At 37.3% G+C, this 17251-nt stretch overlaps 1 protein-coding gene across 1 annotated transcript in view; it reads left to right on the forward strand.

Annotated features, from left to right (window-relative positions):
- The window catches only part of CNTN5 (contactin 5), a 1328674-nt gene that overhangs the window by 1224669 nt on the left and 86754 nt on the right, over nucleotides 1-17251 (forward strand). Inside the window, exon 17 of the mRNA XM_034933581.3 lies at nucleotides 6919-7077. Coding sequence (XP_034789472.3) covers nucleotides 6919-7077 — 159 coding nt within the window. The remainder of the gene's footprint in view (nucleotides 1-6918; nucleotides 7078-17251) is intronic.

The following is a 17251-nucleotide window of genomic DNA, read 5'->3' on the forward strand; positions in this document are numbered from 1 at the left end:
AGCACATGAATTTATCATAATTGGACAAATTTGACCCGTTATCAAGACTAAAGCCTGTTCTTGCTTCAATGATTTTACCTTCAAAGCAAGAAGACTCTTTTTGCCTCTGTTTCTGAGGGAGGAATTTTCCACTTTCAAGTACTACTTCCTCATCTGAAAAATAATATGGTCAAACTAGATGACTCCAATTAATTTAAAAATTCTACGACTCTGTAACACTGCTAAATTAGTATATGAAACTGTAGGTCTTTATTTCATATTGCCAGTATTATAGAAAGAGCTTTAAAGATTCCAAGGAGAGATATATATATGTACACATATACATTTTATTCACTTTTCAGCTTTAAAAGACAATTGCTTCTCGAAGGAAGATTTTCTAACTGAACATTAAATCAACAGAAAGAGTTGATCTGGTATCAGTCTGCAATGCTGGGGAACCCTTTATTGAGGCTAGATTGAATCCATGAGAACATGGCTTCTGCTCAGGGCTTTTGGTTTGTCATTTGCTCAGCAGTCCTCACCATGAAGAAATGAACACACTGTGCCCATTTTTCAAAATTGACTATTTCCAAATACAGTATTTAATTTAGTGATCCTTTATAATAGCATTGTCCCTGAGGAGGAAAAAACAGTTGTCAGATTACTGGCCATTTGACACTGAATCATTATAACCAAGTATAAAATTTAATGAGATTTCTACTGAGTGAGTGGCATTTGTGTATCATCTGGACTGTCATACATTTGCCATCACTGAGACGTTTGCTTCTTATTAATCTATCTTCAACGATGCCTTATGTAAATTAGCTGAAAAAGCCTTTTAGGAGAACCTTTCCTCCCTGATTTATTTTAAAAAGTCAAAAAATAGCAAAAGTAGAATCATTAACAGGCCTTAAAAAACAAAGATACTGACTATATCAATAGGTTGATGTAATCCACTCCTAAATATATACAAGAAGCTTATGCCAGGCAGCATTCAGTATATGATGTATAAAAATATTTTTTCAGAAATAAAGTATTGATAAGCCAATTCTAATATTATAACAGTAAATCTTGTTTTCACCTTTTTATGGTTAAAATTTTATTTAATGTCTCTTAGAAGGTAAATCACGCTGCCAACTATTCAGAATATCTGTATGTTAATATGTTCATAAAAGTATTTCAGATTTACCATCATTTAGAAAAGTTAGCTGTCCAGAGGCTATAACGCTCTCAGTTTCTAATAAGGATGATCCTTATTATTAATCATATGAAAGGATTATTTTCTTCATTCATGGAGCTAGTCTGTCATTTTTATTACCACTCTAAACTTGGATGCAAAAAACCCTGTTAACCCAAATATATTTTGATTTAACAAAAATGAAACTTAAATCGCATCTCCGTCTAATATAATTATCATATTTTCAAACATTCTTTTACCTGTTAATTGTTATACAACATTCCACACTCAAAATATAACTCCTCTATCCTTTCTTCCTTTATTTATTTTTCCTTCTTTTTTTCCCTTTCTTCATCTTTCCTTCTACAAATATTTATTGAGGGTCTAAATGTATGTCAAGCACCATGTTGGACGTTCAGATAAGTGGAAGTTACAGAAGAATAAATAGGCAGTTTAATGGCTGCCTAATATTTCATTATAAGAATTTAGAATTTAAACATTACATGATTATTGGGCAATTTGTTGTTTACAATGGTTTATAATTATAAATAATTACACAGCCACAATCAGTACCTTGGTTATATAAATCTTTGTCCCTCTCACTAATTATTTTCTAAGAACCATATTTGGGCAAATAGACAAATATCAAAAAGAATAAAGAGGATTTATTATGTTGTAAATTATATTTTTTGTTCCAGCTGAAAGTTTAAAAAAATTATTTAGATTAATTATTACCTATTATGAAAGCAATATGCCCTTCTTTAAGAGGGCTAATTTAAATATTTTCATAGAACTTTAATACTCAGAGAGGCAAATTATTTTATTTAAATTAACAAAGAGCTGTCTTCCACAGTGTCTCCCACTGAGCCTTGCACATAGGCGGTTGTTAAATGCTCTTTGAAGAGATGAATAAATAGAATGGAGGGAATGAAACAGAATAAATGTAACAACATAGAAGAGCTTAATAAATGAGTTTGCTGGCAATTATTCCTATATGGACACATTAGCTAAATTTCAAGTCTTTTTCATAATATTTGAGGGTCCTCCTGACAGAGTTTCATACTGATGAAAACACTCTTTAGGCAAGTTCCAGTTAGCCATTGCTGCCCCAAAACTTATTAGCTTAAAACATCAATCTGTTATTTTCTGTCATGATTTTAGCAGCTGACAGGCCAGGCAATTCTTGCTCGATTTTCTCATGTAGATGCTGGCTAAAGCTGGAGTCATCTGAAAGCTTCTTTTGTTTATTTTTTTAATTCACAAATAATAATTGTGTGTATCCCAGGATGTACCTAGTGATGCTTTGGTACATATACTGTACAGTGATCAGATCAAGGTAATTAGCATATTCATCATCTTAAACATTTATCTTTTCTTTGTGTTAGAAACATTCAATATCCTCATTCTTGCTATTTAAAACTATGGATATTGTTAACGATAGTCATCCTACAGTGGTCTATAGCCCTAGAACTTATTCCTTCTGTCTAGCTGTACTTTTGTATCCTTTAAAAAATCTCTCCCTATGCTATTCTCCCCCTTTCCCTTCCCAGCTTCTAGTGTCCTCTGTCCTTTCTACTTCTATGAGATCCTTTTTTTAGCTTTCACATATAAGTGAGAACATGTGGTGTTTAATTTTCTCTTCCTGGCTTATTTCACTTAACATAATGTCCTCCATTTCCATCCATGTTGCCACAAATGAGAGAATTACATTCTTTTTATGGCTGAATAGTATTCCATGGTGTATATATATCACACTTTCTTTATCCATTCATCTGTTGTTGGACTCCTAGGTTGATTCCATATCTTGGCTATTGTGAATAATGCTGCAATAGACATAAGGGTAAAGATGTCTCTGATATACTGACTTCCTTTTCTTTGGATAAATGCATAATAGTGGGATTGCTGGATCACATGGCAGTTCTCTTTGTAGTTTTTTGGGGATCCTCTGTACTGTTCTCCATAATGGCTATACTAGTTTACGTTCCCACCAACAGTGTGTAAGACTTCCTTTTTCTCCACATTCTCACCAGCAATCGTTATTTTTGTCCTGCTGATGATAGCCGTCCTAGCTGGGGTCAGATGATACCTCACGGTGGTTTTGATTTGCATTTCCCTGATTATCAGTGATGTTGACCATTTCTTTCATATATTTGTTGGTCATTTGTGTGTCTTCTTTTGATAAATGTCTTTTCAGATGTGACTTTTTTTAATAGCGTTGTTTGTCTATTTGCTGTTGAAATGTTTGAGTTCCTCATATATGCTGGACATTAATCCCCTTTCACGTGAATAGTCTGCAAATATTTCCTCCATTCTGCGAGTTGTCCTTTCATTCTGTTGATTATTTCTTTTGCTGTGAGGAGCTTTTTGGTTTGGTATAATCCTATTTGTTTATTTTTGCTTTTGTTGAAGATACTTTCTAAATTAACAGTGAAAACATTAAAGGTCTCTGTACTCCTTGCTTTTGTTGCTTTTGAGATCTTATTCATAAAATCTTTTCCAAAACCAAGGTCCTGAAGCACTTCCTCTATATTTTTTTCTAGTAGTTTTATTGTTTCTGGTCTTATAGTTAGCTCTTTGATACATTTTGAATTTATTTTTGTATAAGGTGAGGGGTGAGAAGTCTAGTTTCATTCATCTGCATGTGAACATCCAATTTTTCCAGAACCATTTATTGAAGAGACTGTTCTTTCCCTAATGAGGTCTGATCTGAAGGCCTCTTCACTGACATGTCTGGTGCCTGGACTTGGATGGCTAGAATAGCTGGACGCAAGTTGAATCTCTCTCTCCACAGACCTCTCTAAATAGCTAATTTGGACTTCTTCACAGAATGGCAATTTCCATGTAATTGGACTGACAACTGTCTTTTCCTATAAAAAGCATTCCAGGAAACCTGTGGTAAAGATGCAAAGCTTAACCTCAACTCAAAATTCACACACAGTCATTTATACCATTGTCTGCTGGATCAAACAGTCACGGGCCAGCTCAGATTTAAGGAGGTGAAAAAATTGACTTCACCGTTCAATAGCAGAATGGCTTGCATATTCAGGGAGTAAAGGAAGTGATAGTGGCCACCTTATACACAGACAGACTCAAAGTGATTAATGCTTTCTTCAAATGCCATCTCTATCTCTACCACATAAAGTGTGGCTGTATGTGTTCCCTAACACATACTTTTTCTCTTTCTTTCTTCAGTTGAAGATACTTTCTAAATTAACAGTGAAAACAGTAAAGGTCTCTGTACTCCTTTCTTCCTTCCACAAATTAGGATTTACAATCACATCCAAATTTAAACCTCAGCTGTGCTGTTCCCTAGCAGAGTGATTTGAGCAAATAACTTCTCATTAGAATGAACTCTCTGATACCCAGTGCCTACCATAAAACTTAACATATAATAAGGTTATTGACCATTTATTATTATTTATTAACTAAGTAATCTCTTTGAGATTCTATTACCTCCTCTATGAAATGGGGATAACAATGCCCACCTCCCAGTGACGAAGAAGTAAATGAACAATTTAATGTTTGCAAACAATTAGTAAGCACCTTAATACAGTACAATACAGTGAGATTATCACAGCTATTAGTATTATTATAGTTAATATTCTTCTCACTATTATATCATTATAATGTATTGTAGATGCTCCTCTACATTCCTGTCACCACAGTCTAAAAACTTGTTAGACATCTTCTTCAACACCTGGATCTCATTTATTTTCTTTACCTTATCCTTAGTCGCTATTTTAGTGGCTTCAACACTGATATTGGGCGATGCAATAGACATATTTTTTCATAAATCCTAGACCTTATAAACCCTGTAATAATATTCTCAACTTTGCTTTAGATAAACAAAAACCAGCTTCTTACTCAAAACCACCCTACCTCTAAAATCACAAATCTGTCAATTTTCTCTTGCAACACAATTCCTACTCTTATATTTTCCTCCCATAACAATCCAGTCTCCTTGACTCCTTTTTTTTATTCTAGTCTGTCAGCCCCATTCTGGCTTCCTCTGACTTGACTCCATAGTTACCCACAGCATTGTCATATTTGATGATAAACAATATCAGAATTACAAACTCCCAAGCCTGAATGGTCCCTACTGACTGCTTTCCTGGTCTTGGTCCTGACTTTCCTATCTTTACTGAATTGGTCAGTTTCACTTCAAAATGATACCGTCTAACCAAATTTGAACTCTAGTACTATTCTAGAATCTTTGTATTTTCTCTTCATTGCATCCTTCCACTTTTATCATGTGCTATTCCAAAACTTTCCTGTTATCCTCCAGCCCCCAATCTAATTTCCCGCAATCACCCTAACTCTTGTAGACAGTATTATATTCTTAAGTTTAAAAAATGAGTACCTTCCAAAATGAGTTCTCTCAACGTTTCCCCTTACCATCTCGAAAACTGTAATTATTTTGCTTCCTTCATTTATCTTAGAGGAAAAAATTGTCATTTCTTCTCAAGGTTTCCCTCTAGTCCTTTGCCCACGATTCCAACTTTCGGTCACCTTCCTGATAGAATAGTCTCTATCTTCTATATCTTTAGTCTCTTGCATCTGCTGGTGGTTCTTCTCAGGTAACAACAACAACAAAACAGTTCATTCTTTATTTTCTAAAAATGTCATTTGCCCCAATGAGGCTTTTAAACTTTTTCTCCACCTTACTGAACCTGTATTGTTGACACTCTCTATTCAAAGGTCTTCACCAACTCCTCCATCTGTTCAGCATGCAACCATTTCTTAGCGTTTAGCTCATGTCTCTTAATCAACAAATCCAGAGAGCACTTGCTACATAAAGACCAACTCAGAAAATACTTAAAATACTTCAGTTTTTGAAATTCAAAATAAAGCATTATTGTGACTTTAATTGCCCATACTATGGAATGGAAGAACTGGCATTGCTTTGTAGCCACTAAAATATAAATACCTGTGCATTTTTAAAATACTATTCAAAATCACCACTAGAAATAAAAACACAATGGCACATTTCTCCTCAAATCTGATTATAATTGGTTCTTAAAGATGAAGTCCATATGCACACAGATTAGTCAATACTATTCTATACCATTCTTTCATAATCAAAAGGGAATTAATCCTCCTTTATTCACTACCTCCCCACTCCTACCAAGAAAAAAAGGAAGCTAATCATAGATCACAGTCTCCTTTGAACTCCCTACAGAACTTTATGTATGCCTCATGTCTGGCATATGTCCTTACCTTGTCTATACTATCATTATTTCAGAACCTTTTGCACCTCCCCTGTTAGAGTCTAAGCTATGTGTACTTGATAGTACACATCATGGGGCTTGTACATTGTATGTTCTCTGAACATGAACATTAGCTCTATCCACTTGTAGTATTTTAGTAAGGATGAGATTTTTTTTTGTCTCTGTAGCATTGCCTATCATTTTCTGTTGCTGCCTCTGTAAACTGATTGATTTCAGCAGCTGCATTTGATACTGGCATTCACATCTTTGTGTTTGTTTCTCATTATTTTTTCTTTTTCTATAAAATATAATGCTAATTGGTAACTGCCTCTGGGCACAAAGTAGCAGAAAGAAATCAAATCTACAATTAAGTTTCCCCCAGAAATCCTAGACTCCAACTTGCATCCATGACTTTTTGTTGTCAATTTTAATTACTAAATTCATATTTCATTAAGATGATTACATAGTTGGATATGCTACATATGGGAAATATAATTTCTCATGGCTCCTGATAATAATTTGTGCTTAACTTTATCCATTGCCTTTGACCTATAGGACCCCCCGGCCCACCTGGGATAGTAATTGTTGAGGAAATAACCGAAAGTTCGGCCACACTGTCCTGGAGTCCAGCAGCTGACAACCACAGCCCAATCTCCTCCTACAACCTTCAAGCTCGCAGCCCATTTTCCCTGGGCTGGCAAACAGTAAAGACAGGTAAGAGGCACTAAAGCAACATCAGATATAACCAGAGTGGCCTTCTATCTCATAAGCTATATTTGGCTAAGGTCTTACTATGATTTTTTTGGATTCTGAAATCTCTTTGTTATTTATTACAATATTGACAACTCTTTGCTTCTTTTTATGAACCTGAGAAGAGCAAGGTACCTTGCTTTCCTCTTTTCAGTTCCCAAAGAGGAACTATATCATGTTGGCTTATTTGTTTGTTGAAATAACCTTAAACTCACATATAAGTTGCAAAAATAGTACAGAGTTCCTGTGGACCCACTCCCCAGCTTCCTGCCATGATAAAATCTTACATAACCATAGTACAATTACCAAATCAGGAGATGATGTTGGTGAATTGATGTTAACTAAAATTCAGACCTTATTAGGATCTCACTAGTTTTGATATGCAATTGTTTTAGCGTGTACTTATATGAGATTCTATGAAATTTTATTATGTAGACTCAAGTAACCATCGAGACAATCAGGATATAGATCAGTTTCATTAGCTCAGTTCCTTTTGCTACTCCTTTCTAGTCATACATCTCTTTTATTTATAAAAAGAAAATCTATTCAGCTGGCAAGATGGCTGAATAGGAAGAGCTCTGGTGTGCAGTTCCCAGTGAGATCAACGCAGAAGGTGGGTGATTTCTGCCTTTCCAATTGAGGTACTAAGCTCATCTCATTGGGACTGGTTAGACAGTGGGTGCAGCCCATGGAGGGCAAGCTGAAGCAGCGTGGGGCATTGCCTCACCCAGGAAGCATAAGGGGTCGGAGAATTCCCTCCCCTAGCCAAGGGAAGCTGTGAGAGACTGTGTCATGAGGAACAGTGCACACCAGCCCAGATACTACACTTTTCTCAGAGTCTTCACAACCCACAGACCAGGAGATTCCCTCAGGTGCCTATGGCACCAGGGCCCTGGGTTTCAAGCAGAAAACTGGGAAGCCATTTGGGCAGACATCCAGCTAGCTGCAGGAGTGTTTTTTCATACCCCAGCTGTGCCTGGAACGCCAGTGAGACAGAACATTCACTCCCCTACAAAGGGGGCTGAGGCCAGAGAGCCAAGTGGTCTAGCTCAGCAGATCCCACCCCCATGGAGCCCAGCAAGCTATAAGATCCACGAAATACTCAACAATCTGAAGTCGACCTGGGATGCTTGAGCTTGGTCAGGGGAGGGGTGTCCACCATTACTGAGGATTGAGTTGGTGGTTTACCCTTACAGTGTAAACAAAGCCACCTGGAAGTCTGCAATGAGCAGAGCCCACCGCAGCTCAGCAAAGCTGCTGTAGCCAGACTGCCTCTCTAGATTCCTCCTCTCTGGGCAGGGCATCTCTGAAAGAAAGGCAACAGCCCCAGTCAGGGGCTTACAGATAAAACTCCCATCTCCCTGGGACAGAGCACCAGGGGGAAGGGGCAGCTGTGGGCACGGCTTCATCAGACTTAAACGTTCCTGCCTGCCAGCTCTGAAGAGAGCAGCAGATCTCCCAGCGCGGCGCTCAAGCCCTGCTAAGGGACAGACTGCCTCCTCAAGTGGGTCCCTGACCCCTGTGCCTCCTGACTGGGACACAACTCCCAGCAGGGAGTTGTGACCGACACCTCATAAAGGAGAGCTCTGGCTGGCATCTGGTGGGTGCACCTATGGGACTAAGCTTCGAGGAAGAAACAGGCAGCAATCTTTGTTGTCCTGCACCCTCTGCTGGTGATACCCAGGCAAACTGGGTCTGAAGTGGACCTCCAGCAAACTCCAGCAGACCTGCAGCAGAGGGACCTGACTGTTAGAAGGAAAACTAACAAACAGAAAGGAATAGCATCAACATTAACAAAAAGGATGTCCACACAGAAACCCCATCCAAAGGTCACCAACATCAAAGACCAAAGATAGATAAATCCACGAAGATGAGGAAAAAACAGCACAAAAAGGCTGAAAATTCCAAAAACCAGAACACTTCTTCTCCTCCAAAGGATCACAACTCCTCGCCAGCAAGGGAACAAAACTGGACGGAGAATGAATATGATGAATTGACAGAAGCAGGCTTCAGAAGGTGGGTAATAACAAACTCCTCCAAGCTAAAGGAGCATGTTCTAACCCAATGCAAGGAAGCTAAGAACCCTGAAAAAAGGTTAGATGGATTACTAACTAAAATAACCAGTTTAGAGAAGAACATAAATGACCTGATGGAACTGAAAAACACAGCACGAGGACTTTGTGAAGCATACAGAAGTATCAATAGCCAAATCAATCAAGCTGAAGAAAGGATATCAGAAATTGAAGATCAACTTAATGAAATAAAGTGTGAAGACAAGATTAGAGAAAAAAGAATGAAAAGGAACAAACAAAGCCTCCAACAAATATGGGACTATGTGAAAAGACCAAATATACGTTTGACTGGTGTACCTGAAAGTGACAGGGAGATGGGAACCAAGTTGTAAAACACTCTTAGGGATATTATCCAGGAGAACTTCCCCAACCTAGCAAGACAGGCCAACATTCAAATTCAGGAAATGGAGAGAACACCACAAAGATACTCCTCGAGAAGAGAAACCCCAAGACACATAATCATCAGATTCACCAAGGTTGAAATGAAGGAAAAAATGTTATGGGCAGCCAGAGAGAAATGTCAGGTTACTCACAAAGGGAAGCCCATCAGACTAACAGTGGATCTCTCAGCAGAAACTCTACAAGCCAGAAGAGAGTGGGGGCCAACATTCAACATTCATCATTCTTAAAGACAAGAATTTTCAACCCAGAATTTCATATCCAGCCAAACTAAGCTTTATAAGCAAAGGAGAAGTAAAATCCTTTACAGATAAGCAAATACTGAGAGATGTTGTCACCACCAGGCCTGCCTTACAAGAGATCCTGAAGGAAGCACTCAATATGGAAAGGAAAAAACCCATACAGCCTCTGCAAAAACATACCAAATTGTAAAGACCATCAACACTATGAAGAAGCTGCATCAACTAACCGGCAAAATAACCAGCTAGCATCATAATAACAGGATCAAATTTACACATAACAATATTAACCTTAAATATAAATGGGCTAAATGCCCCAGTTAAAAGACACAGACTGGCAAATTGGATAAAGAGTCAAGACCCATCAGTGTGCTGTATTCAGGAGACCCATCTCACGTGCAAAGTCACACATAGGCTCAAAATAAAGGGATGGAGAAAGATTTACCAAGCAAATGAAAAGCAAAAAAAAGCAGGGGTTGCAATCCTAGTCTCTGATAAAACAGACTTTAAACCAACAAAGATCAAAAAAGACAAAGAAGGGTATTACATAATGGTAAAGGTATCAATGCAAAAAGAAGAGCTAACTATCCTAAATATATATGCACCCAATACAGGAGCACCCAGATTCATAAAGCAAGTCCTTAGAGATCTACAAAGAGACTTAGACTCCCACACAATAATAGTGGGAGACTTTAACACCCCACTATCAGTATTGGACAGACAAACAAGACAGAAAATTAACAAGGATATTCAGGACTTGAACTCAGCTCTGGACCAAGCAGACCTAATAAACATCTACAGAACTCTCCACCCCAAATCAACAAATGTACATTTTTCTCAGCATCACATCACATTTATTCTAAAATTGACCACATAATTGGAAGTAAAACACTCCTCAACAAATGCAAAATAATGGAAGTAATAACAAACAGTCTCTCACACCACAGTGCAGTCAAACTAGAACTCAGGATTGAGAAACTCACTCGAAACCACACAACTACATGGAAACTGAAAAACCTGCTCCTGAATGACTGCTGGGTAAATAATGAAATTAAGGCAGAAATAAATAAGTTCTTTGAAATCAATGAGAACAAAGAGACAACATACTAGAATCTCTGGGACACATTTAAAGCAGTGTTTAGAAGGAAATTTATAGCACTAAATGCCCACCGGAGAAAGCGGGAAAGATCTAAATTCGACACCCTAAAATCACAATTAAAAGAACTAGAGAAGTCATAGCAAAGAAATTCAAAAGCTAGCAGAAGACAAGAAATAACTAAGACCACAATAGAAATGAAGGAGATAGAGAAACAAAACCCTTCAAAAAATCAATGAATCCAGGAGCTGGTGTTTTGAAAAGATTAACAAAATAGATAAACCACTAGCCAGACTAATAAAGAAGAAAAGAGAGAAGAATCAAATAGACACAATAAAAAATGATAAAGGGGATATCACTACTGATCCCACAGAAATACAAACTACCACCAGAGAATACTGTAAACACCTCTATGCAAATACACTAGAAAATCTAGAAGAAATGGATAAACTCCAGGACATCTATACCCTCCCAAGAATAAACCAAGAAGAATTTGAATCCCTGAATAAACCAATAACAAGTTCTGAAACTGAGGAAGTAATTAATAGCCTACCAACCAAAAGAAGCCCAGGACCAGACAGATTCACAGCCTATTTCTACCAGAGGTACAAAGAGGAGCTGGTACCATTCCTTCTGAAACTATTCCAAACATTAGAGAAAGAGGGACTCCTCCCTAACTCATTTTAAGAGGCCAACATCATCCTGATACCAAAACCTGGCAGAGGCACAACAAAAAAAGAAAATTTCAGGCCAATATCCCTGATGAATATCACTGGGAGAATCCTCAATAAAATACTGGCAAATCAAATCCAGCAGCACATCAAAAAGCTTATCCAAAATGATCAAGTCAGCTTCATCCCTGGGATTCAAGGCTGGTTCAACATATGCAGATCAATAAACATAATCCATCACATAAACAGAATCAATGACAAAAACCACATGATTATCTCAATAGATGCAGAAAAGGACTTTAATAAAATTCAACAACGCTTCATGCTAAAAACTCTCAATGAAATAGGTACTGATGGAACATATCTCAAAATAGTAAGAGTTATTTAGGATAAACACACAGCTAATATCATACTAAATGGGCAAAAACTGGAAGCATCCCCTTTGAAAACTGGCACAAGACAAGGATGCCCCCCATCCCCATTTCTATTAAAAATAGTATCGGAAGTTTTGGCCAGGGCAATCAGGCAAGAGAAAGAAATAAAGGGTATTCAAATAGGAAGAGAGGAAGTAAAATTGTCTCTGTTTACACATGAGATGATGGTATATTTAGAAAACCCCATTGTCTCAGCCCAAAACCTCCTTAAGCTGATAAGCAACTTCAGCAAAGTTTCAGGATACAAAAATCAATGGGCAAAAATTACAAGCATTCATATATACCAATAATAGACAAACAGAGAGCCAAATCATGAGTGAACTCCCATTCACAATTGCCACAAACAGAATAAAATACCTATGAATAGAACTTACAAGGGATGTGAAGGACCTCTTCAAAGAGAACTACAGGAAATAAGAGAGGACACAAACAAATGGAAAAACATTCCATGCTCTTGGATAGGAAGAATCAATATCATGAAAACTGCCATACTGCCCAAAGTAATTAATAGATTCAATGCTCTCCTCATCAAGCTATCATTGACTTTCTTCACAGAATTATAAAAAACTATTTTAATTTTCACGTGGAACCAAAAAAGAGCCCGCATAGCCAAGACAATCCTAAGCAAAAAGAACAAACCTGGAGGCATCACGCTACCTGAACTCAAACTCTACTATAAGGCTACAGTAACCAAAACAACATTGTACTGGTACCAAAACAGAGATACCGACCAATGGAGCAGAACAGAGACCTCAGAAGTAACACTACACCTGTAAAACCATCTGATCTTTGACAAACCTGACAAAAACAAGAAATGGGGAAAGGATTCCCTATTTAATAAATGTTATTGGGAAAACTGACTAGCTATATGCAGAAAACAGCAACTGGACCCCTTCCTTACACCTTATAAAAAAATTAACTCAAGATGGATTAAAGACGTAAACGTAAGACCTAAAACCATAAAAACCCTGGAAGAAAACCTAGGCAATACCATTCAGGACATAGGCATGGGCAAAAACTTCATGACTAAAACACCAAAAGCAATGGCAACAAAAGCCAAAATTGACAAATGGGATCTAATTAAACTAAAGATCTTCTGCACAGTGAAAGAAACTATCATCATAGTGAACAGCCAACCTACAGAATGGGAGAAAATGTTTGCAATCTATCCATCTGACAAAGGGCTAATATCCAGAATCTACAAAGAACTTAAACAAATTTACAAGAAAAAAACAACCCCATCAAAAAGTGGGCAAAGGATATGAACAGACACTTCTCCAAAAGAAGACATTTATGCAGCCAACAAACTTATGAAAAAAAGCTCATCATCACTGGTCATTAGGGAAATGTAAATCAAAACCACAAAACCATCTCATGCCAGTTAGAATGGCGATCATTAAAAAGTCAGGAAACAACAGATGCTGGAGAGGATGTGCAGAAATAGGAATACTTTTACACTGTTGATGGGAGTGTGAATTAGTTCAACCTTTGTGGAGGACAGTGTGGTGATTCCTCAAGGATATAGAACTGGAAATATCATTTAACCCAGCAATCCTATTACTGGGTATATATCCAGAGGATTATAAATCACTGTACTATAAAGACACATGAACACGTATGTTTACTGCAGCACTATTCACAATAGCAAAGACTTGGAACCAACCCAAATGCCCATCAATGGTAGCCTGGATGAAGAAAATGTGGCACATATATGCCATGGAATACTATGCAGCCATAAAAAAGGATGAGTTCATGTCCTTTGCAGGGACATGGATGAAGCTGGAAACCATCATTCTCAGCAAACTAACACAGGAACAGAAACCAAACACCACATGTTCTCACTCATAAGTGGAAGTTGAACAAGGAGAACACATGCACACAGGGAGGGGAGCATTACACACTGGGGCCTGCCAGGGAGTGGGGTCCTAGGGGAGGAATAGCATTAGGAGAAATACCTAATGTAGATGACGGGTTGATGGGTGCAGCAAACCACCATGGCATGTGTATACCTATGTAACAAACCTGCACGTTCTGCACATGTATCCCAGAACAAAGTATAATAAAAAAAAGAAAATCTGATATAAAATTACACTGCACAGCATTTTAATGCCTACTTCCAAGATGTTTGCATTATAGTTGCACTATTTTAAAAATTTTTTCATCTCTAATCATTTTCTTTTCATTTTACAACTTCCCATATCTCTCCAAATGTGGCTGTCCAGCAGGGATATGTAAAATCACACTTACTGGATAGTTACTAGACACTTATTTAACATATTGGTATTTGGAAAGTGTACAGTAAGTCTACAGAAGAGAATCTTTAGAAGCAATTGTCCATACTGAGTAACAACTGTATTTTTGTTTTAAAGTCTAATGACCTCTATTGACCTGTTTCCAAATTAAATATAGAAATCAGTAAAATATTTGCACGCAGTAATCTTAAAACTCAACCAGAATATTATGAGGGTAAAGTGGTTCATTTTATTGTGTAGGTGAATGAAATTTGAGTTTTTGTATGAAACACTGTAATATCAGAAGGAGAAAGTTTGTTTATCTATATGCAGAATTTAATTCAGAATTTATTTGATATTTAGGCTCCTGCATTAAGTTAGACCTCAGTTTGATCATTATAGTGTCTATAAACATATTTATTATGCATATATACATATTTATTTTGTATTATAGATAATTGCTCATATCAGCCTCATTCCTGGATCCATTATAACCCCGTGATGCCTTTAAAGACCTCAAAATTGGAGAATTTCTAGGTATGGTAGTTAATTCAGGAAGGACACATTTAAACCACATGAGCAGATTTACTCAAAAATTCTTATAACCTTCAACCCTGTGCTTCAATCTTATTCTTAGTATGACAGCTTAAATCTTTGGCTCTGCAGCCAGGAAATGACCTCACCTTCAGATCTGGTGTTGTGCACTCATCTAATTCATCCTCTTGCCTACAGCCATGCTCCCTGTCTGCTCTTGCCACACTATCCATGCAACTTACTTTTGGAGAAGTTTTCCTTGTGGATACATTGCAATACATGTGTGTTTTACTACTCATCCTATGCCCATAGCAATCCAGTACCTATCTTCTACCTGCTACATCCATGCTTCGCTAGTTACACTTATGTTCTGATTCTCACCTCTGGTTTTCTTTCTCAGTTCACCTGTTTTTACTTTTTGTTTATACATATGTGTGTATATATATATGTATATAAAAACATACATAATCATGTATGTGGAGGATTTAGGCATTTGAATTATTTTTGTGTTTGTTTTAGAAGTCCCTACTGTAAAGTTGCATCTTTATCTTTCTAGTATTATTTGAATGCTAGAAATATTTTTAAATTTTTATTTTACTTTAAGTTCTGCAATACATGTGCAGAACGTGCAGGTTTGTTACACAGGTATATGTGTGCCATCGTGGTCTGCTGCGCCTATCAACCTGTCATCTAGGTTTTAAGGCCCACATGCATTAGGTGTTTGTCCTGATGCTCTCTCCTCCCCTCATCCCCTGACAGGCCCCAGTATGTGTTGTTTCTCTCCCTGTGTCCATGTGTCCTCATTTTTCAGTTCCCACTTATCAGGGAGAACATGTGGTGTTTGGTTTTCTGTTCCTGTGTTAGTTTGTCGAGGATGATGGCTTCCAGTTTCATCCATGTCCTGGCAAAGGATGTGAACTCATTCTTTTTTCATGACTACATAATACTCCATGGTGTGTATGTGCCACATTTCCTTTATCCAGTCTATTATTTATGGGCATTTGGGTTGCTTCCATTTCTCTGCTAATGTAAATAGTGCTGCAATAAACATATGTGTACATGTATCTTTATAGTAGAACGATTTGTAATCCTTTGGGTATGTACCCAGTAATGGGATTGCTGGGTCAAATGGTATTTCTGGTTCTAGATCCTTGAGAAATCACCACACTGTCTTCCCCAAGGGTTGAGCTAATTTACATTCCCACCAACAGTATAAAAGTGTTCCTATTTCTCCACAGCCTCACCAACATCTTGACTTTTTAGTAATCGCCATTCTGACTGGCATGAGATGGTATCTCATTGTAGTTCTGATTTGCATTTCTCTAATGATAAGTGATGTTGTGGGGGTTTTTTTATATGTTTTTTGGCCACATAAATGTCTTTTTTTGAGAAGTGTTTGCTCATATCCTTTGCCCACTTTTTGATGGTGATATTTTTCAGAGTTCTTTTTTAATTCAATTCAGCAAGAACAACACTTCTAGAAACCCTAGAATTGTGCTGTACTTATACAAAAGTTTTCCTTCAGAAAACGATTTCTGCAAGTGATCAACTGTATTTACCCTTCATGGTGCCAGGGCTCTCACTAGATGTGTCCTCTTCTAACTCATTTCTCCAAAACGCACCATTAATTGCAGCTATTGGCAGAGGCATGCTGTCCTCAGGGAAAGCCTGATGAGGAGCTGTCCACAAGGTTTGCATGCTCCAAAATAGCTCTTTTAGATGCTTCCTGGTTTTAGTACCATGCTCATTCTCACAATTTCTTTCATGCCTGTGATGGGGAAATAAGTCTGTCTGGAGCCACACCAGCTCCACTGGGTCATGGGCCTTTTGGTTTCATAGTTGCTCCCTCATTCTAAATTAATTTCAGTCAAAATAAACTCTAATTTAACAATATCCATTAGAAAAAAAAATGAATCTGGAGTTTAAACTCGCTGACACAGTTAATGCAATTGATAATCTACTACTTGAAAAGCATTTAAAATATACCAAAATGAGCACAAAAAAAATGTCTCATTTTTGGCAAATGAAGTGAGAGGTTCCACATGAACCCTCTAGCTGAGCACATCTTGGATTTAACGTATGAATACCGCCTCCTGCAAATGAGACTAAAATGTAAATGGGAATAACGTGTTTATTTTGAAAAAAGTATGCAAACAGCCATAACAAATAGATCATCTCACTTGCAGACCTCTTTTCCACTCAAGCGAATGGCTTTTGACTTAGAAACCTGACTTTCTTTTTTATATTACTGAGAAGCATTAGCTGACATAGTTTTTGATTATGTCTACTTAGGAATATAAAATTGCCTATAATCATAGAATTCATTGGTCTTTGTTTACTTAACTCAGATATGCTTCTTAAATATTCTATCAGTGGATATGTCTTCTATCTGTGGATATGTTTTGCACAGATTGGTTACATTTTTCAACTGAACAGATTTATTTGGTATTTTATTAATTAAA

The sequence above is a fragment of the Pan paniscus genome, chromosome 9 (assembly GCF_029289425.2).
Source record: "Pan paniscus chromosome 9, NHGRI_mPanPan1-v2.0_pri, whole genome shotgun sequence".
NCBI classification, from domain to species: domain Eukaryota; kingdom Metazoa; phylum Chordata; class Mammalia; order Primates; family Hominidae; genus Pan; species Pan paniscus.